Below are 26722 nucleotides of genomic sequence, written 5' to 3'. Positions count from 1 at the left end.
TATGGCCACACCCTGCACTCTACCCATGACATCTGTGTGCTCCTCAGAGGAGCCCGTTTGCTCCGTCCTCCATCCACAGGGGACGCTCTTGTCCTTGCCATTAGCGCTTGGCTTGGCCTTCTCCTATTCCTCCCGCTGTTCTTGGGTTGGACATCACTTCCATCTGATACCCCCACCTCGAGCTCTGTTGTGTGAGGTGCCTCCTCTGGTTTCCTGCCCTCTGAATCCCTCCCGCCGCCCCTCCTGCAGTGAGGTCTACGAGGGCAGGGCTGAGTCCATCTTGGTCACACAGGCCCAGACACTCCTAGAATGTCACCTAGAGCAAGCAGGACTGCACCTCCCCTGCCCTGAGCATCAGAGCAGTCATCTCCTCTAGAAGAGGGGGCCTAGGGTCTGGGTGGGCCTCTTCAGACAGCCGGCTGACCTTTAGCTCCAGAGGTTTTCTGGAGCTAAACCTCTCTCCGCTCCTCTGGGTGCCGGCAGCCTGTCTCTGACCTAGTCAGGCCGGGCCCCGCCCCATGGGCTGTGGTAGGATACAAGACTGACGAGGCCTGCTGCAGCAAGCTGACATCTTCGGCCACAGGGAAGAGTGCATCATAGTCCCGGAGGAACCTGCGGGGTGGAGAGCAGACAACAAGCACAGGGCTGGGACCACAGGGACACTGTTCTGCTGCAGGGCACTCCCTGTGTCTGCTGCCCAACCTTAGAGTGCCAGGACCTTAGAGCAGCGGTGAGCCTGTCGCGGGGGCTCTGTCATTTGCGGCCTCATGGGAGCTGGTGGGAGGACCACGAGCCTGTCCCATTGCTGGTCCCAGTTCAGCCGTACTCACCTCTTCTCCTGCAGCAAGGAGCTGAAGATCTGCAGGAACTCTTCGATGAAGCCCTGAACATTGTCACAGCTGCAACAGGACACCAGGGAAGATGAGCCCACGTAATGCAACATGATCGCAGCTCCCTCTCATGTCGCCCTGCCCCTCTGCAAGGCTGTGGCCCGTTAGCAGAAAGAGACATTTTTCTCCGTTTCCCATCTGTTCAGCCAACCCAGAGCAAAGGAGGGGCCCAAGACGAAGTGACGGCAACTCCCTGGGCTTGGGGAGGAGGCTCTTCCAATGGGAGGCAGTTCTGGAAGGCTTACCTGCTTTCTAGGATGGGGAGGAGGCAGATCTGGTTCAGAATTATGTGAAAAATCTCCATTAGCTTCTTCCTGGAATGGGAGAGCCTCTGCCATAGGTCACCTAGCAGCCTGTGAAGGCCAGAGGAAAAAAAGAAAGAGATTTAGGAGACAAAAAGGCACCGAGGGAGCTCCTCCCTAGCAGCTGCAGGTGCCTCCCCAGGGCAGAGAAGGCCTCAAGGGTCAGTGCTGAGAGCAGCTGGCAAAAGGCCACAGGCCTGGAGTGGCCAGCGTGGTCCGGGGCCGCTTCTCAGTTCAAACAGTGGGTCAGGAACCAGCAGGCTGGTTACCAAAGAGCTTGGAATGACAGCCGAGGGAAGGGCTTAAACGCAGGGCCCAGCCACCGTATTAACTGTATTTCGGGGGCACAGGGGTAATGGACTCAATTGCCTAGGTGCAAGCAGTACTTTGAGACAAATCTCCTTTGTGCTGTTTGGCAACACGTAACTCTCTACTTGTCACATCTTTCTCCTTAGGACCTCACACAACTTAGAGAGCACTATTTTTTTTTAAATTTTAAGAATTAAAAAAAAAAAAAAAAAAATACAGAGGCCAGGAGGCAGCTAGGTAGAGACAGGCGAGTCTGAAGCTGCACAGTCCTTGGTCCTACCCCCTTGTCTTAGTGATGGGAATGTTGAAGTCTGGGGAAGGCAGAGCCCAGGCTCGGGCCTCTCTTTCCCAAAAGAGAGGCCTGGTTTAGTCCCCGCCTCACTTGCTGTCTTCAAGCCTCCTCTTCTTAATTGCAGACTCCATTTCGGGAATTGCCACTTCGTAAAAGGAAGCCAGCCTGTGGAGGCACACGTGGGTAAAACGTGGGCTTAGTTCAGCAAGGCCACACTTCGTGAGAAAGTCAAAGCAAACCCAAGCGAGCAGGAAGGTCCATTTCCTGTTTCCACACAATTTTCTCCAAGGGCTCCCCTGGCTCCTCCCCAAAGCCACCCTACACTGACCGCTGTGGCTGGTCCTAGGAACAGCCTCATGGGAAGTGACCTGTAGCTGTGCCCTTTGTTCGGATGGGAAACCAAGGCCTGCCCAGACAGGCTCATTCTAGCAGAGTAATCAGACGGCCACCCAGGACTCTGAGGTTTGAGAAACAGACACAAGGTTACTCCTTTTTCTAACTCAAAAGCTGCCAGCTCTATGTGCACTGAAATGTACATGTATATATTAACCTTTCTTAGATTAGTTATATGATAGAAAAAGCTTTAGCTTTGGCAATAAAAACAATTTTGGCATGATTTGGAATCTTTAAAAATTGTTTTAATGTGAAAATGTCAACACAATATTTGTTTTTGTTCGAAATAGGCTAAATGTTCTTTTTTTACATTGGTTTATGAGTTAAGCCAGTTATCATTGTTCCTATAACTTCTTAACCAACTTATTTATTTTTTGGACATGAGGTCTGGCTACATTGCCCAGGCTGATCTCGAACTTCTGGGGTCAAGCGATCCTCCCACTTCAGCCTCTCAAGTAGCTGGGATTACAGACACCCAGCTTATAATGTTTATAAAATTTAAAATGATATGTATAATAATATCATTTTCAAATAAATGTAATTAAACTAATTGAAAAAAAAAAAAAAGAGGAAGAAAACAACTGCTAGCAGTTCCTTACCTCCTATGACAGCAAATCGTAATCCTTCTCTCTGGTACATCTATACCTGGCACAGTGTAGCCAACCTTTGGTCTCACCTCAGTGACTTCACACGTACCCCGTTCCCAACTCAAATTCTAACTCTCCATCCCAGCCCACAGCCCCTCGCCATCCTTCCAGAGATCAGCATTCCTACAGCCCTCTGATTTCCTCTCAGGCTAACCCCGCCAAGCTCTCCTTATCCTCTTCCTCCTCCTCCTCCATGCAGCATTCCAGGCTTACCTCCTCCCTGGGCACTTCCTGATCCTGCTCACCCTCCTTCCCAGAACTAGAGGCACTGCACCTGGAATACGTTGCCCTGACAACTGAAAATGCACTGCCTCTATTGTGTAGTATCATTCTTCCTTCAAACATCTTATACTTCCCAAAGCCAGAACGGCAGCTTAAGCGCCTAGGAGAGTGCTCAATTTGTAGCAGGTGCTCTATAAATAATTGTCCATCCATTGGCTGATTTCTGGCAACACCTATCCTACTGCAGCAGAAGGTAACTAGGCCAAAAGAGGCAGGCCCCACTAGGCCCGCAGCATGGCACTAGAAGAAGACAGAGAGGGCAGTTTGGCCCAAACAGGTTCAGTTGTTGCCAGGATACATTGCCGGTGGGAGGGTAAATTGGAACAACCCCTATGGAGGGCGATTTGGCAAGATCTATGAAAATTAAAAATGCACATACCATCTGTCCCTATGATTTTACTTCTAGGAATTATTCCTCAGATACACTTGCAAAGGTACAAAATGATGTGTGTGCAAAGTTAGTCTTTGTAGTATTTTTCTATAATATCAAAAAACTGAAAAAATCCTAAAGGACCGTCTATGGCATCTGGTTCCCCATCCGATAGAATTCTACCCAGCCATACCGACGATGGAGGGTGCTTTATGCCCTGATACAGCATCGGCATTAAGAGAAAAAGTAAAATGCACACAGTACATATAATACCCATGATATTCCAGCATTAAATTTTTTAAAAGGGGGCAGATATATAATGTATATATTTGCTCATATATATACATATATGTATGTATCTGTCTATGGAAAATTCCACAAAAGAACTAATGACAATGGTTGTGTGTGAGGAACAGAACTGAAAAAGGGAGACTTTCCACTGTATATTTTATACTTTTTGAGTTTTGAACTGTGTGAAATGTATTATACATTCATAAAATTAAAGGACAAAAGAGATACACTCAGATATCTTTGGGTAGACGTGAGAGGAAGGAAGAAGGTTGTTAGGAGAGCGATCAGCAACAGAGCTGTGTGGGCCACTGGAACCCCTTTTGGAGAGTTCTGGGGAAAGGAGGCGGCTGCATTTGCTCGGAGGGCCTGTTCTCCGCCTGCCTCCAGCACAGCTGGAATAGGCTGGGCCAGCTCCAGGCTGTTTGTGGGTCAAAGGCAGTGTCCCTTTTAGTCAAACATGCCTCCCTTTCTTCCTTCTCACCCCTGCCTCTGTCGTTCTTTGCAGGACAGTCAGCTCTTCCAAAACTTATACCTCCTTCCATCTCCAAAGACCCTCGCAAATGCAGTTTGTGCCACATTTGGGGAGACGCTTTAACAAAATGGGAAAATGCCCATGATACGTGAAAATGAGCAGGGTATAAAATTCTAAAACTAGTGTGATCTCTCAGTGATTTGAATTTCCTACTTTTCTGTATTTTCCAAATTTCCAACAAGCATGTGCCACTTTTATCATGAGAAAAGATACCTTTTTTAAAAAGTGGGCAGCTACCTACAGTCCCATCCCAATCCCTTCTTCTAGGGAAGATGCTGATCGGCACTTTAATACTCTCTGGAAGGCTTATCGATCCTAATGTCTGATTGTCATAAGCTGAGGAGATCGCGGAGGGGTCACGGCACCAGCTGCCATCTCTGGCACATGTAAGCGCTAGATAAATGTTCTGTTGAATGGGAAAGTAAATGACAGAATGGACGGATGGCTGGATGGTGGGGTTGGGCAGCTCCCAGAAACTGCTGTGAATGGGAGGGAGAGACGCCTGGTAAGAGTGACAATCAGAGGCCACGGAGAACTGGCCCAAGCCTGTGTTGCCAGGCAACACGCAGGTTGCCAGCCCCTTCACCATGGCCTGGGAATGCTGCACAAGGAAGAGATGCTCGTGGTGCTAAGATGGCAAAGTGCTGGCTCCCTCTCTGTCCCATATTCTCCTCCGTGTCTGTCTTCATCCCAGCAGGATCTTTCTACGAGTCCTCTGGATAAAAGCCCCCCTGCTGCCTATAGAATAAAGGCTGTGCCAGCACATACAAGGCTCCTCACAATCTGACTTCTACTGACTTACCCAAAGTCAGCTCTTGTTACTGGCTTGTTTTCCTGGTGTCCCCACTGCCTGCCTCCTGGTGCACCCTGTTCCCTGGCTCTCCCCAGAACACACTCTGGGCCTTTGCATCTTCATTTCACCTACCTAGAATGCCCTTCCTGGCACTGCAACTTTTCTTTTTTTGTTTTTTCTGGACTGAAAGACAGACAGATGGAACTTTGTCTGGAAGATTTCCATTCATTCTTCAAGACCTGTTTATTTATTTATCTATTTATTTATTTATTTATTTATTTTTGAGACAGAGTGTCGCTTTGTTGCCCAGGCTAGAGTGAGTGCCGTGGCGTCAGCCTAGCTCACAGCAACCTCAAACGCCTGGGCTTAAGCAATCCTACTGCCTCAGCCTCCCGAGTAGCTGGGACTACAGGCATGCGCCACCATGCCCGGCTAATTTTTTTTTCTGTATATATTTTAGTTGGCCAGATAATTTCTTTCTATTTTTAGTAGAGACGAGGTCTCGCTCATTGCTCAGGCTGGTCTCGAACTCCTGACCTTGAGCGATCCACCCGCCTCGGCCTCCCAGAGTGCTAGGATTACAGGCGTGAGCCACCGCGCCCGGCCTATTTATTTATTTTTTAAGAGAAAGAGTCTCTCTCTGGCGCCTAGGCTGGAGTGCAGTGATGCAATCATAGCTCACTGCAACCTTGAACTCCTGGGCTCAAGTGATCCTCCTGCCTCACCCTCCATGTAGCTGGGACCACAAGTGTGCATCACCATGTCTAGCTAATTTTTAAAATTTTTTGTAGATATGGGGTCTTGCGATGTTGCCCAAGCTGGTCTCAAACTCCTGGCCTCAAGCAACCCTCCTGCCTCAGCTTCGCAAAGTGCTGAGATTACAGGTGTGAGCCACCATGCCTGGCGTTCAAGACCTCTCTTAAGAGTCACTTCCTGGCCCTGCCCTTACTGTTTCCTTGTCAACGCTGCGCTAGACGCCGAAGTCCTCAAACCTTTTGTTTCTTCTTTTTTCCCATTCATTCATTCCTCAGCTCCTGCCCCTCTAGACCATTTCTTATTGACTCCCTGTGCCTGCCCATAATAGGGGCTTTGAAACAAAATGAAGCAGAACTGAAACTACCCTTTTCTTGGTTGTGTTGTTGGTTTTTTCCCCTCCTGTCCTGTTCTTAGCCAAAAACGGGAGTGCTGCTAAAAGGCTGGCTCCACGCAAGCAGGTGCCTTATCTGTCTTCGTCACTGCCGTGTCCCCAGGCTGAAGGAAGGACTGACACATGCTAAGCACCCAGTAAACATTTCTTAAATGGGCATGTGAACCAGAACCTCTACTTCAACAGCCAGAACTACTGCCGTACCTGTAACAAAAGTCGTGCTTCTGGAAGGTCTGGCAAGCAAGAGGGAAGATATCCAGAAAGGCCCAAAGTGTAGTGCAGGTATCACAAAGGTAAAGAACAATGTCCTTTAAGTCCTGTTTCAAAAGAAAACAATGCATTACTCTTCTCTGCCCCCGTATACAGATCTGCAGTGGGTCTGAGACAAAGTTGACAAAGTTGGGGTCTCCAAGAGGCAGGATGTGGCGCAAGAGGAAGAGAACACTGGAGGTCCTGGGCAAACCCCAGCTCTGTGTCTAGCAGCAAAATCTGGGCAAGTCACCTAACCTCTCTAAGCCTCAGGTCTTGCCACTGTAGCTCTACAGACTTCCACCCTACGCTCTCTAGAAGGATCACTTCTAGTTCTAAGATAATAGGAGTCTCTCTTCTAAGATGAAGGAAAACCACGCCCCGAATCTGAAGACATCTCTGGTCCTGTGCAGGGAAGCAACACCCCAGTGAGGATAAGAATACCAAGCCCGCACTTTTCTCCCATTTTGAAGAGGATATACAGAACATGGGGTGCTTTCTCAGACACTTTCCTGATTCTCTTGACACCTCTGAAAAGTAGGCTGGGCAGCTGTTAGGATCTCCATTTTACAGATGAGGAAACCGAGGTTCAGAGGGATAAAATGATTTGCTCCTGCAGCACCTGGCATGTGCCCTGCTGAAACGAGATCGCAAGCTCCAGGAGGGCAGCTCCTGGCTGCCTTGTTCCTGCTCTACCTCCCGTGCTTAGTGCAGTACCTGACACACGTCCAGGCTCCTTAAATGTCTGCCTTCTGTCTGTCGTCCCCATAGACTCCAATTTCCATGAGAGCAGGACAGTGTCTGCTTTTGCTTACTACTTTACCCTCAAGGCCTAGCATAGGGCCTGCCACGTGCTGGGGCGTCTCGATACAACTCTACTAAAGGAATGATGAGCTCAGTGAAGGCACAAATGGGCCTATTGAGCGAAGTGAGTGAGTTCTAGACCCCTGTCCTCTGAATTCTAGTTCCCTGTTCTTCCCATTACTCCATCAGTGAAGCTCCCAGAGAGAACTGCAAACCTGCTGAAAGTGCTCTAAGCCTGAGTGATGGGAATACACAGCTACTCACTGAGCCGGGGCAAGGGGCTGCAAGAGGCTAGGCTGAAAGGCAACCTCACCAGGAGAGGCATGTCGCTAGGGGTCAACCGGCCCCTCTCCTCGAGTTTCTGGGGTGTGGCACTGGCCCCGTCCCCTTGCAAACCACAGTGCTGGAGGATATTGCTGAAGACCTGTGAAAGGCAAAAAGGACTCTCTCACATCTTAATAAACCAGGGCTGGGATCCCCGCCTGCAGCCAGGACTGGGTAACACGGAAACTGTTTTAGAATCTTTGGAATTGGTACCTATGTCCCTGGGATACCAGCTGAGCCAATGACCTTCTCAGAGAGTGGGGTCAGAGTAAAAACTGTGTAAGATGGGGATTATGGGAGCATCCTTCTTACAGGATTGCGGAGAGAGCTGAAAAGAACATGTACGTAAAGCTCCCAGAATCCGGCAGGTATTTCCTGACTGGATGGGCTGACCAAGTGTCTGATAATGAGCATTTAAGACATACCTTTAGCAATATATAACGGATTTTTGGAACCTCTATAGATGGCTATTTATGGGAACTATATTGAAATAAAGGACAAACGAACAGTGGGGGGAAAACAGAGCCCGCTGTAAAATATGGACGTATCAAATGGAGAGTGCTGTCTTTAGGCAAGCATGTAACTATTCCAAAAGTCCCTGTGAACAGTGGCTATCTCTTGGAGGTAGGGTTATGGGGGAAGAGTAATATTTCTCTTTCTGTTTTCAAATATTTTCCAAATTTTCCACAATGAACATTATTCATGAAATGATTTTGTAAAACTTTTAAGCTCTTATTTGAAAAACATGGGTCTCTTAGAGGAATATCCTCAGAGGGCTATGGCTGTTGGCAAGTGACACAAAACGCAAGCCAAACCCTTTTTGTGTGAGTGCCAGGGAGCCCTTAGATTTCAGTCCTGTTCAAGAGGGGGAAAGGGTAAATGTGAAGGGGTGTGGTCTGCAGAGATGGCACTAGAGAGGTGGGTGGGGAATAAGCACGTCTCTCAGCTCTTCCAGAAGTCAAGGAACACCATCACGTGGAGGAAGGGTTGGGGTCTGCTTCCCAACTCACCCTCCCCTGGGCAGGGCGAAAGCTGGTACCTGAAGGATGGTGGGCATGGTTTCATCCAGGTCATTATAGTAACTTGGCTGCTGGGTAAAGATGTTTCCTAAAGAAAGAAGAGAAAAGTAGGAATTGGGAAAAGGTGGAAGTTGGGGGTGGGGAGGTGGTGAAAACGACACATTGCAAATGGTTGTCAGCACGTTCTGTGACCTTTCTCCCCTTTCCTAATCCTGTCTGTGGCTAGGACCTAGGACTAGTACTGGCCTCAGGCCCTGCTGGCACTGAGCTTTGGCCCAGCCTAGAAATTTCCCCAGGGTGGAGGAGGGACCTTGCTCAGTACAATTTAACCTTTTAAGCACCTCTGCCTAGCGAATTACATAAAAGACCTGCCCTGGTCAAACCGGTTCGCCCTGACATCCCCAGGGATTGATCACACTTGGGCACTGTGCCTCCTATGACAGCTTTGGCTTTGGAATTGGGAGTTCGTCATCCAGGAAAATTAGGAGATATGATCTCTTTGCTCAAGAAACCTGGATGCAATATTCCAGGACCCCTGCCAGGCCACACCTCCAAAAATGTGAGGAGACTCCAGGGAGAAATTTCTCTGGAAATTCTCGTGCCCTTCCCTTTTGATATGTTAGCCATACTCATCCATGCTACTCCAAGGTGAGAGGCCTGAGAGAGAGCTGCAGATAGATTTACCACACGTTTGCAGTTGATTTACCACATGTTTGCAGTTGTTCCTATAAGACGAAGCCCGTCTCCAAGTGTTTACTATTCCCCAAGTGCTGCCGCTGGGAGTGCGTAGGTTAGAGCATATGGTAACTGGAACAGAGACCAAGTGTTCCAGCTGCCCAAATGGCAAGGAAGAGGGGAGGGAAGGGGGAGGATCGCAGATAGCTGGGGGACATGACCATGTAAAATACCAACGCCTGTAAGAGGCCAGGGCCCTTCATCCCCTATAACCCCAGCATCTAAGGCCAGCTGGTATTAGTATGTTCTGAATTCTAGGTGTCCTCTGCCTTTAGTCAGGTGTGCCCTTGGTTTCCTTACTGATGACCCTGCAGCCCTTGCCGGACCCCAGAAGATTTGAAAAATGAATGAGATCAAAAGCCAGAGCTGGGTGAGTAAGCAAGTCACTAGGTGGCTGGACTTTCTGTACACACTTTCCTGGAGGCCACTTCATTCCTTGATTCCAGAAAGATCAGTTTTACCAGCACAGGCTTGCTCAGCACCTCCCACCTCCAGATGGGTGCTGATCCCACAACCTGTGAAGGTGTACCTAGACCATCTGCACCCACCTCCTACTCCTGACAAGCAAGGAATGACTGAGCTGTCTCCCTAGCACCCTCTGCTTTTCCTTGTAAAACCCTCCTATACTTATACTCAAGGTCAAGTCCAAACTCCTGGCCATGGCACAAAAGGCCCTTGAGATCTGACCCCTGCTGACATCCTAGGCCACCCTCTCCCCATTCCCGACATTGTATTCCTCCCTCAAACTATCCTGAACCCCAGACAACAGCCCTGTCCCCTCCTTCTGCCTGGAGTACCCTCCCAGAGCTAACTCCTCTAGAAGGCAGGTGTCACCTTCTCCAGGGAGAAGTCTCCCACAACTCCCAGTGCTGCACCGTGTTCCCCATGTCATCCCGACCACCTAGCGCTGGGGAGGCACTCCCTCATGATCCTTCCCGTGCTAAAGCCTAAGTAATAGCGGTGTTTTACAAGCATCAATATAGATCAAATTTCACAATCTATCCTTGCTGTCTTCCAAATCTCTTTCCTCTCCTTTATCTGATTCCAATGACAGTGAAGATCTTTCTAACTTTTGATCTCCTAAAGAAATAATAAAAAGGTAAGGAACAGCAATGGTATCTTCCAAAATGTCCCTTCTCAGATGAAAGCAGTTCAGAAACCCATGGCGAATGGCAGTGATTGCCAAATGGGTCACTGCAGTCCATGATCGGGCCAAGGCCCAATCTACTCCTGCTTTGCAAAGCAGCTCCAAGAAAGTCTAACTGAAAGGCTTTATTTTCAAAATTACACTTGCTGATTCACAATTCCAGCCTTGAAGGTTTTAAAAAAAAAAAAAAGAGCAGGGTAGAGACTGGGCTTCTGCCCACAGGAGAGTCAACCAGTTCCCTTTCTCCCACCTTCTCTCCCTTGTCAGTCCTCTTATAAGTGATTGCTTTGCCCAGAAGTTACTGTGGTGTAGAAATTGAAGGCTGCCCCTTGTTGTGCCTTTTGCTCAAGGGTTAGAAAGAGAGCTGTGTGTGTGTGTGTGTGTGTGTGTGTGTGTGAGAGAGAGACAGACTAGACTGCAAGCCACTTCTCCATACCACTCCCACACCCACTCCCAACACACACACACTCGCGCGCGCACACACACACACACACACACAGGCACCCGTGCACAGTGAAGGGCTCCTGATGCCTGGTCCAGACCTGTTTTGTGTTAATCACCCTCTAAACACCAAATAAGAGGTCTCCTTAATAAGCCAGTTTAGGGTTCTCAACATGGGAGATTTGCAAACACTCTAAAACACCTCAGAGTCTATAAGGGGGTATGTTTTTTCTGGAGAGAAGCTTTCATCTGATTCTCAAAGGAGTCGGTAACTCAAAAGATTGGGAACCTGGGCAGCCGACAGCTTTCTTGCTCCACCCTTGCCACGTCAACTCCCCCTGGATCGGCATAGCCATCTTACACCCAACAGTTCGACCACGACCTTGCCTCTACTCACACCCCCTCCCCCACCTCTCAAAGGCCCTTTTTCTGCAAGCAACACCAGTTTTTTCCAGAACTGTTAAGATCTTTCTTTCCAGCTGAGCTCACCAAGCCCTGCTTCTGCCTCCTGCATGACCCTTCCCCCCAGTGGCCCAACCAGGCTCTTACCTTAGCAACCACGCTGATGCCCCCACCTCCTCCGTGGCCTCCTATCTCCACCCTCCCCACCTGCATGCTGCCAGATTAACCTTGTTACCAGGTGGCTCCTCGCCCTGCTCCAAGCTCCTAGAGGCTCCATGGCCTCGTCCCAATAAGAGCTCATGCTTACCAAGTGCTTGTAACATGCCAGGCACTGTGCTGTGCACTCTACTCACATCACCTCCTTTTTTTTTTTTTTTTTTGAGACACAGTCTCGCTCTCGCTCTGTTGCCCCAGGTAGAGTGCAGTGGTGCCATCATAGCTCACTGTAGCCTTGAACTCCTAAGCTCAAGCAATCTTCCTGCCTCAGCCCTCCAAGTAGCTTGGACTACAGGTGCACACCATGACGCCCAGCTAATTTTTCAGCTTTTGATAGAGACAAGTCTCACTCTTGCTCAGGCTTGTCTTGAACTCCTGACCTCAAGTGATCCTCCCACCTCACCCTGCCAAGAGTGGCTAGGTGTGAGCCACTATGCCTAGCCACACCCCCCTCATATTTAATCCCTATAACCACTCTATAAAGCAGGTATCTTTTTTGATTTTATTTATTTATTTTTATTTTTTTAGAGACAGAGTCTCACTCTGTCTGTCAACCAGGCTGGACAGGAGCACAATGGTGCCATTCATAGCTCACTGCAGGCTTGAACTCCTGGGCTCAAGTAATCCTCCTGCCTCAGCCTCCCAAGTAGCTACGACTATAGGCATGTGCCACCACGCCTTGCTAATTTTTTAAATTTTTTTGTAGAGATGGGGTCTCGCTATATTGTACCAGGCTGGTCTTGAACTCCTGGCCTCAAGCGATCCTCCCACTCCAGCTTCCTGAAGTGGTAGGATTACAGGCGTGAGCCACCATGCCCGGCCCTTACTTGTCTTTTCTTTCTGCAGATGAGAAAACTGAGGCTTAAGGTAGTTAACTGAGTTGACTAAGGTGACACAGTCAGGAATAGAGCTGGGGTATGAACTGGGCAGTTGAACTCGAGAGCCTTCCTTCTTAGCCACCAAGCAATCCCACTTCCTAAGAGCTAAAGGCTGGCACAGAGCCCTTCCTGGTATAGCTCCAACTTCCCCCTCCCCCGTCTCCCGCTGTTGCCCTCCTGGAATGCTCCACTCTAACCAAACTGGCCTAATAATTGTTTGTCTAACTAACCATGCCTTCTGTTGCTCACTCACCCCATCCTCTCTGTCTATGTAAAATTATTAAGGGTCTTTCCCTGGAAAAATAAAAAAAGATTAATGATGATCAGGCAATAATTAGATTTGAAGGAGAAACCAGAGATTGTTTTAATGAAAAGGCTGGATATAAAATTTCATATACATTACAAATATTTTAAAAAAATACACAAAGACTGGAAGGAAAAAATAACCAAATGGTTGTCTCTTGTTAGAAATTTAGTAATTGCCTTCCTGCTTCTTTATAATTTATATCCTACCAAAATTTTCTACATTAACATATATTGCCTTATCATTATTATTAGGAAAAAAAAAGAATGGAAGGATGGGAAGGAAGAAATGAAGGGGACCCTTACGAAGGATAACTCGGCTTTGTAACTAGGTAGTTAGAAGACTTTGTGCCATGATCTCAGGGTGAGGAAGGCAGGCAGGTGCCCAGGGCAAACACCGCTCTGTGCCAGGCTCAACTCCGTGAGCTACAATTCGAAGAGGAATCCACTGGACCACTCCCTCTGTAGCACTAGAACAAGGATACCACTCCTGATAGAACTTTCCAGCCCACTGCCTCCTGATAGGATCCAACCACTGACGTCTGTTCTTTTCACAACCGAAGGGAGTCCTCTCTGAACTCTGTCCCCATCTGCTCTCAGCAACAATGCAAATCATGACATGTTTGAGGCAGCACCATCATCCCTGAAGCAGGGAGTGGCAAGGAGCGAGAGCTTGAGAGTCAGGTCTACATGGACATATGTCCCAGCTGGACCATTTATTAGTCATGTCCACTCGGGCAGGCCCATTACATTCTAACCTTGGCCTCCTTATCTATAATAGGGACGATGACAGCACTTATCTCATAGGGCTGCAATGAGGACGCAATTGAGATAACATATGTGGAGTGCTCGGCAGAGTGCCAGGCCCCGGAACACACTCAAATGAAGGTTAGCTATCACTGCTGTTCTGACTCTCATCGCCAAAGGAAACTTCCCCACTTCTTTATTTGACATACGGCCTAATACTAAGACTCTCAGGTCCGTGAGGAACCATCTGGTACACATTTTTTGGGAGGGGGCAGGGATAGGGTCTTGCTCTTTCACCAGGCTCAAGTGCAGTGGAGTCATCATAGCTCACTGCAACCTCAAACTCCTGGGCTCAAATGAAACTCCTGCCTCAGCCCCCCAAATACCTAGGACTACAGAAGTGTGCCAACATGCCCAGCTAATTTACTTTTTTGTTGAGATGGGGTCTCACTGTGTTGCTCCGGCTGGTCTCAAACTCTTGGGCTCAAGAGATCCTCCTGTCCCGGCCTCCCAAAGTGCTGGGATTACAGGTCTGAGCCACCGTGCCCAGCCCCTGGTACACATTTTTGTCTCCACTCTCCCATCACACCTAATCACTTCTTTGAGTTGACACTCATGTATCTGTTAAGCAATTTCCTAGCACTACCGACCCCTACCGTGCTGAATCCCTCTGTACTATCTGAGCACTGGCCTTTGCCACTTCTCGTTCAGCACGTGGAGGCTGTCTCTGTGCATCCTCCCGGCCCCGCATCCTACATACCTATCATCTTCTGGAGCAGCGGTGAGTTTCCTTTTCCAAAGAGCACGCAGAGGTCCAGGATCTTTGGGATGTCGAAGAGGAAATTATTGTAGAGGATTTCTCCAAATGCAGAGGGGGAAATGAAGTGATCCTACGGAAAAGTGCAGAGAGAAAGGACAGAGACTTTCTGAACACTCATGCATTGTAAAGTAATAGCAAACTCAGGAGAAACAACCTTTGGGTCCATCAGCTGGGGATCGGCTAATCAATGATGGTCTGTGCACACTGTGGGCATATCTGAGTCTCATGCACAGACTTGGAGCAACAGCCATCCTCCATTTTAACACAGAAAGCAGCAAAAGCACACTACAAAACGGTCAGCTGGGAATTCATTCTGAAATATTTACGGGTAAATTAGCATGATGTCTGGGATTGCTTGAAAATACTCCAAGAAAAAAGAAAACTCAGGTACATGGGATTCATTGTACTTTGTACATGAAAATTTTGTGTATGCGTATATTTGAAAGTTTCATACTAAAAAAGCTTTTTAAAAAGGCAAGATCCTTAGTCCCAGCTACTTGGGAGGCTGAGCCGAGAGGATCGCTTGAGCCCAGGAGTTTGGGGCTACAGTGAGCTACAATGACGCCACTGCACTCTACCCAGAGCAACAGAGCAAGACTCTGTCTCAAAAAAAAAAAAAAAAGCAAGATCCTATTTTTTAAATACACATGCACACATACATTCAAAGGCAAAAAAATTCATTGTAGGAACATGCACCTTGACCTTAACAGTGGCTATTTTGGGGGGAGGGGATCTTGTGGGTGACATTCACTACCTGTATAATATTTCTGCAATGTTTAAGTTGTTCGGAGACAGCACTATTATTTTGAAAGCCAGGGAAGAAACAGTAAAGCATTTTAAAAAGAGTATACAAGTTCCTTTAAAAAGTCAGAATCAATGCTTTTCTCCTCTGACGCACAAGTAAAGGCAGAGTCACGCGTCAGCTGGCAAGGGCCTTCCCATTGATAAAACACTGGGTGTGATGCAGACCGACCTGGTGAACTAGAGGGTAAGGGAGGTGGCACAGATTTCATTCCCAATGGTGGGAATAAAGGTGGAGGGAAGACAAAGAGGAAACCCAATGCTTCCAGAGCCTTCTTCCCAGGGGTGGAGTGCCTGGCACACAGGTGTTAGGTGTCAGGCGGCAACCAGTCATGGGATCAGGGGCTTACTTTGGATTCCTTGTGCGTGGACATGCGGAGGAAGATGAGAAAAACACTTCGATGGAGGCGCTTCTGCATATCAACAACCTCAGGGGCCGGGGCCACCCACTCGTCGAACTTGCGGGGGACATAGCGCAGGTAGGAGTCCAGGCACTTCTGTAGGGTCTCATCGAAGATAACCTAAGCCAGGCGACAGAGGAGAGCGAGGATTTATCCCGGAGGCCCTAGGGCTTTTGTGTGTACTGGGCAGGGGCTCACTGCCCATCAGTCCTGGCCTATTGCAAACACTCCAACCCCAGGGACCAAGGAGATATGAATGAGCCGAGGGCTAAACACAAGTTTCTAAAAATGACACTCTGGAAGGTGAGTAAACATCATTAAGATTATGATACAAGACAGAGCAATCCAAACCACAATGTGCTGTTAAGGATCCAGTCTAAGAAGTAGACAAAAAAGCACCTCCTGGAGGAAGAAAAACAACAGCAACCAACCAACAGCATGTCATGTGCTTTGTCTTAGCGGGAATTTTGATAGAATGTTACCTGGCACCAGAATTTATCGTGAGGCAAGGCCAGGAGCCAGTCGAGGTCATTGGCTACGAAGGTGGCGCGTTCCAGGTACTCCTCCACTAGGGCGGGAATGTTGTCTTTAGGGGGCGGTTTGTATAACACAAAATACCGGTCTGCCTTCTGCTCGGGGTGCTACGGATCCAAAAACCACGTGTTAACGTGGCAGAGGTTAGTCAGCGAGGGCCCATTTGCCAACCCACAGCAATGACAACACTTGGCTGTTCCAACCGGTGACCCTCCAAGAGCTTTTAAGCATAAAGAACCAAGTGTATCTAACAAAGGGGGCATGGTTGTATGCAGGGAACACGAGGTGGCCATTTAAAACCATGTTTTTGGAGAGCATTTAATGACATGGGGAAAGGTTTAGGGAAGTGAAAGCAGGATACAAAACTCAATTTTATATAATCAGGTTTTGGTTTAAAAAATATGTACATATATATTTTCACATACTGGTACAGATTTTAAAAAAAGAAGAAGTTGGAGGGACAACACCCCAAAGCTAACAGTGGTTATCTCTAGTGTTGGGAGGGGCGGTTGTGGGTTGAATATATTTTCCAATTTTTAAAAAATGAACATGTATTACTTTTAAAATTAATTTTTAACTATACAAGTGAAGCATCTTTTCTTTCAAAAACTTACAATGTTATGGAGACGAGTCACCTGAGACCATACTCCCAGTCCCAGTGTCCCCCCCCAGAGATAACCACTCACCATCTGGTAGGTGTCCTCGCAGACCATTTCTAAGCATTTACATTAAAATATATCCATATAAAGCATTTGTTTGGGTCCATTTTCTTCCTTACACAAATGGTATCATACTGTACATATCACTGTGCTGTATCCTTTTTATAACCGGAAAAAAAAAAAACCTCAGTAATTTTTTTTTTTAAAGAAAAGATTCTAATCAAGTAACTGCAGGTCTCAGCTTAGAATCACAAACTCTCTCATCCAGCCCTTACCTTGCCATGAACAAATCTTACTTTGTTCACCATAAAGCAGAGAACATGGGCTCAGTTTTCCCCTCTGACTACATAAGGGTTGCTTTCTCTGGGAGCAGCAGAAGCAGGATAGCCAGGCAACATCTCAGCTGTTATCAACCACAACCCACTCACTTCCAGGTCTGCTGGCCCAGGGGGCATGGGAAAATTGAGACTAATGTGTCAGCCTCCTTGAGAACCTCCCAGGACTTCCTACTGCTTTATGTAAGTTTTCAAACTGTGCAGTCTTTGGGTGCCATAAGAATTCTTAGGGCCGTTTATCTGCAGGACCCCCTCCCATTTAAATAAAATGTATAGAGTGGAGCTCCAGGCATGAATCTGTTGAAAAAGGAATTCTCACTGAACAAAGTTCAAAACAACTGTCTAGAGCCTAAATTCATCCCCTTGGTTTTCAAGTTTCCTCCTTCCTCTGTCGACACTTTACCTCTTTGACTCACCTCTCAGGCCAGGCTACTCATTCCCCTAACAGACACACACACACACACACACACACACACACATACGCACACACCCGAGACTCTACTTTCTCTGCAATCCTAAGGGGGGAAGAAGCACATCTAAGCCACCAAGTGAGCACATAACAGAGGAAGTGACAGCTCCAACCTGGCAGAGGGACCGTGGGAGTGCAGAAGGGAATTAGCAGAGCCTAGAGGACAAGAGATGGCTTCCTGGAGCAGGCAGCATCTGAGCTAAGCCTTGGAGGATGGGAAGGATTTTTAGACAAAAAACCCCAGCATTTTATAGAGTCATAAACACGGGCCATAAAAAATGGGCAGAGACTGCACTGGGCAGAGGGAGATGGATTTGGAGAATGCTGGAATGATGACAATGAAAGCCACCACTTATTGAGGACCTGCCCTGTGCCAGCTGCTCAGTAGGCATGTTCCATAGCCTATTTCTTTTTTATCTAAAACAACAATTTAAAAGGGAGATAGTATTCACTCCATTTTACAGAGGAGGAAACAAAAGACTCAGTAAGGTTCAAGAACTTTCCCAAGGTCACGGGGCTAAGGAGACAACTGAGGCTGGATTTGAACCAAAGCTTACACTGCAGACCTACTCAATGACCTACAGTATCTATGTGCCTCCCCGGTATGGTTGCTTGTCCTTCAGACCTGGCTCTGTCTGCACCTCCTCCGGAAGCCTCCCTGACTCCCACCGCAACTGGATTAGGAGCTCACCTGGGCTCTCCCCTAGCACCTGCACTCTGTGCTTATCTGACTGTACCAATTGGGCAGCATCAAAGGTGCTTTCAGATCACTGGTTGCTGGGGACAGAAAGTGAGCAAAGGATGGATCAAAGAGAGGAAATGTCTCAGGGTGGCGGAAATGTTTATTGTCTTGATGATGGTGATGGTTTCGTGGGTGTATACAGATGTCAAAATCAAATTGTACACTTTAAATATGTGCAGTTTATTGTCCTTCAATAATGCCTCAATAAAGTTATATAAAAGGGGAAGGCCTGCCTTCTCAACTGTCTCTCTCACTAGCCTGTAGGTCTCCGGAGCTAGTCTGAGCTTTGCTCAGCATTCCCAGTCCCTAGAATCATGCCTGGCACCAAGCAAACTCTCCACACATATTTGCTGGCTGGACAAAAGAACGAATGGAAGTAATGAATGACCAGATCCTACCAAGGTCTGTGAAGGACCTTGATTCTGGAGGGAATGAGGGGCCATGGAAGATTTCAGAGCAGGGGAGCAGCAGGCTCCAGCTGTGTCCTCTCTCCCACCCAAGTCCACCCCACCATTCAGTGAGCCTAGCTTAGGTCCCATCTGCTCTGCGAACCTATCAGAACATTCTCTGCCCATCACATTTATGTTTTTCTTTTTCTTTTTCTTTTTTTTTTTTTGAGACAGTCTCGCTCTGTTGCCTGGGCTAGAGTGAGTGCCATGGCGTCAGCCTAGCTCACAGCAACCTCAAACTCCTGGGCTTAAGTGATCCTACTGCCTCAGCCTCCCAAGTAGCTGGGACTACAGGCACGCACCACCATGCCTGGCTAATTTTTTCTATATACATATTTTAGTTGGCCAGATAATTTCTTTCCATTTTTAGTAGAGACATGGTCTCGCTCTTGCTCAGGCTGGTCTCGAACTCCACCCGCCTCGGCCTCTCACAGTGCTAGGATTACAGGCATGAGCCACCGTGCCCGGCCTGTTTTTCTTGATAGGAAACCATTTTGCACTGTTCTCCAAATGTTATCAGTCTTGTCTTCCTCAAGAGCCCACTCACCCATTCTGGCCCAAGACCATTTCTTTTGGGTCTTCAAGTAGAGCCATTTGAACAGCAGCTATTCAACCAACGTTAGTTCTACCTATTACCCTGCAAAGGCAGTGTAGTGACTGCCCCTTGGCTAGAGATCTTCTTGCTCCCAAGTTGAGACTAAAGCAAAGAATATAGGATGGGTACATATTTTAGGACAATCTTTCAGGAGCTTCTGGTGTCCTGCCTAGCAATGCTCTTCAGTATGGCCAAGAAGACCCCTCCTCGAACAGGCAGCTGTCTCCCTCAGCTCATCCCTCTTCTCACCCTACCCCCATTCAATGTTGCTGTCACTGTCACTGCTGTCATCACCATCACAACTATAATTCATTGAGTGCTTACTATGTCCTAAGCATAGTGCTAATTCACAGACATCTCACTTAATCCTTACAACGCCCCCTCCACCTCCACAAAGCTGGGCCTTATTATTACCTGTTTTGGATCCTGAGGCTTAGAGAGGTTAAGTAATGTGTCCAAAGGCACACAGCCAAATATCTGTGAGATTAACACAAAGCCTGTGCTCGGTAACTCTGCTATATTGCTAGCTACCACCTCAAGTAACTTGTGGGTGGTGTAAGAATCAGACTCACTCAAGGCTCTAGGACTGACTGCAATTTAATTTATTTAATTTAAATAAATTAAAATTTAACCAAAAAATCCAGTTCCTCAGTTCACATTTCAAGCACTCTCCACATTACTGGCTACCTATTGGGTGGCTACCCTAGTGAATAGAACAGTTCTAGATTTTCTGATAAATATCCTCTATACATAAAAAAAAAACTATGAAAAAGAAATGAGAAGCTTTATAGCAGGAAGGTTAAGGGTATGAGTTCTAGGGTCAGCCTGGCCGGGTTCTCATCCTGGCTCCCCTAATCTCCTAGTTCTGTGACCTTGAATTCTCAGTTGCCTCATCTGTAAAATGGAGACAATCAAAATACCTATTCATAGGGCTGTGATGTGGCTTAAGTGAGATAATCCAGGTGAAGTGTTTAGAACGGTTTGGCACAGGGCGAGTACTCCATAAATGTTAGGTACTATTATTAGAGAGTATTTAGGAAGTAATAAGAAGCCATCCAAAGGGCAGGAAATAGAACACCAAGCTCCTGTTTCCCACGACTTTACTCAAGCCCCTAGAAAACACTTCCTCCCACCTTGTTCAAGTAAACTCATATTCTTGGGAAAACAACAAGTGGGTATGCGGACTCCAGTCCCTGCGTCTGTCTCCTTCAGCAGCCTGGCACCTCTCCATGGCTCTAATCTCTCTCTGCAGCTGGTAATCAGCATGTTCACAGCCTCCTTATTTTTCAGTCTCACAAGCCCTGCCGGAGTCTGTGTATATGGTGCTTCTTATCCCAGTTGAGATAAAAGACAGCCCAACCTCTGAAATGAGCGTTCCCACCGAAGTGTGGATAGCAGCTTAGATAGCTCAGAAAACCTCCTACCTGAAACCTGAATACCCTCTACAGCGTCAAATCCCCGAACCCGGCTTTGGGCTGGGTCCGTTTCTAGCCCAACTCAGGCTGAGTCAGAACTGCCAACAGGCTGATTCAAAATTAAATGCTTTGGGGGGAAGGTGTAGGGTGGTGACATGGAAAATACTGCTCAAATTCAAGCTGCTTCTCGGAAGGAAACTTCTACCCTGGGCCTGGAAGGGCTCGGTAGTGTCTCAGCTACTGAATCACTGACCATGGCCCTCGGGTCATTCTTGCAGCAGATAAAGAAGGAATTTACTTTTTGCTTCTGAAATTGCAAGATTGAAAATATCAGGCTGAACGGCCTCAAGGCAACCGGCTCACCAGCGCGGGTGAAGTCCTCGGCTTTCCTGTCTTCGGGTCCTTGTGGGTGATCTGGAGTTGGTCCAGGGGCAGAGCTGGCATTGTGCTGCGTGACCCTCCTGAAAGGAATATGGATGGGAAGAACAGAGCAGACACACAGACTCCTGGGGGCAGGGCCTGCTCTGGGGCTGATCCCAGAGCTGGAAGAGAAGCTTCAACCTCTGGCCTTAGGAGGCTCCTATTGTGGCCTCCAACGCATCTACTCATCCAGTCAAGGTGACTTTCAAAGCAGTAGTTCTCCATTGTGGAGGAAAATACTTCCCAGGTGACTCCTGATATATTCCCACCTGCTTTAAGAAGTAACTAGATCATCTTCATTATGGCTCCAGCTCTGTGTGCTCAGTAGCCTGTGAGCTCTGTGAAGACAGTGCCCAGGGCTTTCCTTCTCTCGCTACCCTTCCCGTGACCAGCACAGGCCTGGTATAGAGGCCTCATCGAATATTTGATGAATGACTGAATACGGAGGACACTCTTCCGAAGACTCTAACCAGATTTTAAGTCTTTTGAGGGTTGGAGCCATGGGCCTTTCCTCACTTGCAGAGGGTGTTAAGATTTTACAACCTCTCTAGGCTTCAGGGAAGAAGGACACAGATGAACGGAGGACCAGGGAGGAAGAGAGAATTCAGAGAAAACTGCCAGTGCAAGCTCCTTCCTATAGGGGCCCAAACTGGCATCAGAGCCAGTGAGTGACAGACCCCAGGTCTCCTGTCTTCCTGTCCAATATTCTTTTCACAATATCACTTGGTCTGACCCACAGGAGGGACACATGTATTGGCTGAATCATGGAACAGAAGTGAATTAGGCCCCTCACAAGACATGCCATGAAAGGCTGACATGGTCTCAATGACAATGTGAAGACAGACTGAGATCAGGATGAGAAAACTGTCACTTTCTGAGCCCTCACAGACAAGTTGCAGGGCATGGTGAGCCACGAGCTACCAGGTGTCCTGTGTCTCAGACCTTAGGCCAGGCCTAATGATATGAAGGCAAACTGCTAAGGCAGGGTCTCTGCCCCGGAGGAGCTCACGGTCCAGTGATAACAATAATGGCAATGAAAGCAGCCCCAACATGCGTATTAGATGTTGGAGTGCTCTTCTAAGTGCTATTCTCAGCATTAACTTAACTTTGTCCCCGTTAACTTGCTTTATATGTATTAATGCTCACAACATCACTAATGTGAGTTCTATTATTATCTTCATTTTATCAATGAGGATATAGAGGCTCATAGAAGATAAGAAACTTGCCCAAGGTCTCACAATTAGTACGTGGTTAAGCATGTTGGCTCTTAACCATTCACTATACTGTGTCTGGTCTAGTCAAACTTAGGGGTAGTGTGGGGTAGGAGGGTGGAGTGGCTGTCAAAGCATATCTAGAGGAGAGTTCAAAGAATCAGGAGAAGCTGAGTAGTCTTGATAGTGGAGACAGGCCAGGGAAGAAGGGTGCTCCAGGCAGAGGGAACAGCTTGGTACACAAGGAACCTTGGTTCTGGCCTGTTTGAAAGACTTTAAAGATCCCCATCCTAGAGGGATATAACGAAAGAGGACCGGTCTGCCTAGTTCTTGAGGCCTGTTCCAGCTCTAGGATCCCAGTGGATCAGACACATGGTCTCTTTACACATGTAGTGGCCTAGAAAAAAATCACAAGGCAAAGTAATAAAGGGCTGGGGACAGTTTTCAACTTTCAGCTTTGCGAAGCATAGATAATGTCCTCTGCTGTGTGTATGCTATTTCTAATTGAGTTACTATCTTACTGGCCTCTCACAAGCCAGTTAAGGACAACAAAGATTATTATTTTTATATGTCCAAAGAATAACCTTGATCCAGTCAAGGCAAATACATTAGTGGTCAAATTGAAACTGAAGCCCAGCTCTTTTGCTTTGGGCTGCTGCACTGAATGTGTTAAAAAAAAATTTTTTTCTAACCATCCAGCGATGCTGGAAGAGCAGCTGGAAATACCAGTGATCTGCACGCCAGTGCAGAAATCTAAATAACTCGCAGGCCCGGTTCTTTTCAGGCTCACCCACCAAAGACAGCAGTGAGAACACAGAGTAGAGAAAGAGTCAGAAGGAAGAGGCAGGTCTCCACCCTTTAAACTGTAGGCCCCAGAGTCCAGGTCTAGACAGGTAGAGATAGCACCTGCTTTCAAAAGAAATTCACTCCTACAAGCCAGTGCCTGCAAGAGTTCAAGACCAGCCTGGCTTGGTGGTTAAAGAGAGCTCTACAGTCCTACAGCCTGGGTTCAATCCTGGCTCCACCTTTTCTTACCCATTTTGAGACCTGAAACAGTTCTATAACCTCTCTAATCCTTCATTTCCTCATCTGTGATAACAGAATTGTAATAGTACATAATTTCTCAGGGTTGCTATGAGAAGTAATCAAGGCCGGGCGCGGTGGCTCACGCCTGTAATCCTAGCACTCTGGGAGGCCGAGGTGGGCGGATCGTTTGAGCTCAGGAGTTCGAGACCAGCCTGAGCAAGAGCGAGACCCCATCTCTACTAAAAATAGAAAGAAATTATATGGACAGCTAAAAATATATATAGAAAAAATTAGCCGGGCATGGTGGTGCATGCCTGTAGTCCCAGCTACTCGGGAGGCTGAGGCAGTAGGATCGCTTGAGCCCAGGAGTTTGAGGTTGCTGTGAGCTAGGCTGATGCCACGGCACTCACTCTAGCCTGGGCAACAGAGTGAGACTCTGTCTCAAAAAAAAAAAAAAAAAAAGAAGTAATCAATGCTGAGTATTCAGTACAATACCTGGCATATAATAGGCATTCAATAAAGTTCAGTTGTTATTGTTATTCCAGTCCCAACCATGGGCAGGGCATTTTGGGAGTCTTCATTTGTTCAGCAAATGCTGACTGAATACATGCTGGGTCCTGGGCATGTAAATGACTATCATTCGGTGTTAAAGCTAAAACAGGAAATTTCCAAAATTGGAGCACAGCAGAGAAAGGAGGATGTTACAGAGAAGATGACCTGTAACCTGGATGTTGAAGGACAGGAGGAAAAGGTGGGCATTCCAAGCAGACAGCAAGCATGAGCTAAGACTCAGAGCCTTAAAAGTGTGGTTTTGAAGAAGAAAGAGACATTTGGTGTTGCTGAAAACATAAGGTAAGAAAGAGGCTGACAGATGTGACAAGAGAAGAGGCTGGATAGAGAAGATAAGGCCAGTTTAAAAAGAGTCTCAAATGCTACACTAAAAATGTTGGCCTTTCATCTGAAGGCAGTGAGGAGTCATTTAAGTGGGGGGAGGGGCATGATTAGAAAGAGGTGATGATAAATTGATGGCAGAAGAGACCTCTTATGAGCCACCAGAAAGGAAGATACTGTGTTAATCATCTAATTCTGCAATCTCCAACCCCGGGCCACAGACCCAGGCCACACAGCAGGAGGTGAGCCAGTGAACCTTCATCTGTATATACAGCTGCTCCCCATCACTGGAATCATCGCATAAGCTCCGTCTCCTGTCAGATCAGCAGTGGCATTAGATTCTCATAGGAGCGCAAACCCTACTATAAACTGCTGTAAACTGAACATGCGAATGCCCAGCACGGTGGCTCACATCTGTAATCCTAGCACTCTTGGAGGCTGAGGTGGGAGGATCACTTGAGGTCAGGAGTTCGAGGCCAGCCTGAGCAAGAGCGAGACCCCTCTATACTAAAAATAGAAAAAATTAGCTGGGTGTGGTGGTGCACGCCTGGAGTTCCAGCTTCTTGGGAGGCTGAAGCAAGAGGATCGCTTGAGCCCAGGAGTTTGAGGTTGCAGTGAGCTATGATGACACCACTGCCTTCTAGCTGGGGCAAGCAACAGAGTAAGACTCTGTTTCAAAAAAAAAAAAAAAAACAAAAACAAACAAAAAAACGAAAAACAGCTCATGTGAGGAATCTAGTTTGTGCTCCTTATGAGAATCTAATACCTGATGATCTAAGGCGGAGCTAAGGCAGTGATGCTAGTGCTGGGGAGTGGCTGCAAAGATAGATTGTCATTAGCAGAGAGGTGTGACTGCACAATAAACATAATGTGCTTGAATCATCCAGAAACCATTCCCCCAGACCCCGTGGTCCATGGAAAAATTGTCTTCCATGAAGCTGGTCCCTGGTGCCAAAAAGGTTGGGGACTGCTGATCTAATTCATTCAAAGATTTCTGAGTACCTACTATGTGGTAGGCACTGAAGCCCAGAGAAGTCTAAGGTGGGCAAATAACAGACCTGGTCCTGCCCTTCACAGAGCTTACAGTCTTTATGGGAAAGACAGATATGTATCCAACAGCCATACAAACAAAAATCAATACTATAATGTATGCTATATAGGTAAGACTCATCAGGCTATGCACAGCATTTAACTTAGAGACCTGACTTGAGAAGAGAGTATGTCACGGAAGATTTGAGTTTTTGTCTAAAGTATGGGTAGAAATTAACTAGGCAAAGTTGGAACATGAAGTTTCAAAAGTACAAGGACAATAACCATGACTATGTCTGTGCCCACCACTGTATCCCCTTGCCAGGCAGGGCAGCCAAAGCCAAAAGTTAAGAAAGGTCTTTCTTAGGAGAGGATCTCCGTACAAGCTCTGATTACAACATGGCCTGGTAGCATCCCCAGGGCCACTGCTCCCTCTGTTTCGCTGTCATCACTCTTCTGGTCTCAATTCAATATTTACTCTCCTCAGAGACCTTCTGATAGCTCTACCTAAAGTATTCACTCTCTCATAGCTTTAATTATAACATCTTGTGCATTTACTTGTCGTTGACTGTGTCCTCCCACTAGACTGTATTCTCCAAGAGTGCAGGAAACCTTGTCTGTCTTGCTCTGTATCCTCAGTGCCTGGCACGTAGTACGCGCTCGACCAGGCGCTTCACCAGTTATCTGTTGAACGAATAAATGAACCCTGAGAAAACTGAAGCCCTGGGTGGGGGTGGGGGATCTGTGGCTCGTCCACAGGGACTCTGGGCCAAGCCTCGAACCCAGGGCTCCCGGCTCTGGCGGCCTAGCCTCGGGGCCGGGGGGCCACTCACGGCCCCTAAGGCAGCGTAAGCCTCGGCCCCGCCGTGGAGGCCAGGGGGTGGGGGAGCCGAGGCAGCCCAAGGCACAGCCGCGGCTCCTCCCGGACCCCGTGCTCCGCATCCGGCAGGGCCTAGCCACGCACTCACCTCGGCGGCTCCACCACCGGCGCTGCGCCGCCGCCGCAGCCGTTCACTGTGACAGCTCTCGGAGCTCCCGCACTTCCGGGGTCAAACGGCGATTCCGCAGGCACGGACAGGAAGCCTTGGCCTAGCCCCGCCCCCGGCGGCATCTACCGCTGGGAAGCTGGCCTGGGCCACGCCCCCTTAAGACCCCGCCCCCACAAGGAGTCCGAGCAGTTGTGACCACGCCCCCTTCCCCATCTACTTCCCTGACTGCGTTAGCAGAGAGGGTACGTCCGCTGAGGGCGGCTTATGTGATTCCACCTCTTGGAAAATCCAAGCATGGTACCCGAGATGGCTTCTCAGAATCCCAGGCTTCAACTTCCTTCCCAACCTTCTCAGTCCTCATTTTACAAATTTAATCCAGAAGAGAAGCTTTAACAAGTCAAAAGCATAAACATGATGTTGAGC

General features: G+C 47.8%; 1 protein-coding gene across 11 annotated transcripts in view; it reads right to left on the bottom strand.

Moving 5' to 3' along the window:
• Positions 1-26318, bottom strand: part of ASCC2 (activating signal cointegrator 1 complex subunit 2) — a 40625-nt gene extending 14307 nt beyond the window's left edge. For 4 of the 11 annotated variants that reach the window (XM_069497036.1, XM_069497037.1, XM_069497039.1 and 1 more), the window contains exons 1-11: positions 21097-21599; positions 16018-16176; positions 15485-15655; positions 14274-14403; positions 8665-8732; positions 7615-7725; positions 6453-6565; positions 1884-1958; positions 1136-1243; positions 831-899; positions 538-612 (exon numbers count right to left, since the gene is read on the bottom strand). In XM_069497036.1, the coding sequence (XP_069353137.1) occupies positions 538-612; positions 831-899; positions 1136-1243; positions 1884-1958; positions 6453-6565; positions 7615-7725; positions 8665-8732; positions 14274-14403; positions 15485-15655; positions 16018-16176; positions 21097-21378 (1361 nt within the window). In that variant the 5' untranslated portion in view covers positions 21379-21599. Of the gene's footprint in view, positions 1-537; positions 613-830; positions 900-1135; positions 1244-1883; positions 1959-6452; positions 6566-7614; positions 7726-8664; positions 8733-14273; positions 14404-15484; positions 15656-16017; positions 16177-21096; positions 21600-26278 lie in introns of those variants that run through there. The other 7 variants (XM_069497041.1, XM_069497042.1, XM_069497043.1 and 4 more) reach the window with 4 other exon arrangements.
• Between the last annotated feature and the right edge of the window lie 404 nt (positions 26319-26722).

The sequence above is a fragment of the Eulemur rufifrons genome, chromosome 21, assembly GCF_041146395.1.
Source record: "Eulemur rufifrons isolate Redbay chromosome 21, OSU_ERuf_1, whole genome shotgun sequence".
Lineage (NCBI taxonomy): Eukaryota > Metazoa > Chordata > Mammalia > Primates > Lemuridae > Eulemur > Eulemur rufifrons.
The sequence above is the reverse complement of the archived record's forward strand: the minus strand, read 5'-3'. Positions and strand labels throughout refer to the sequence as shown.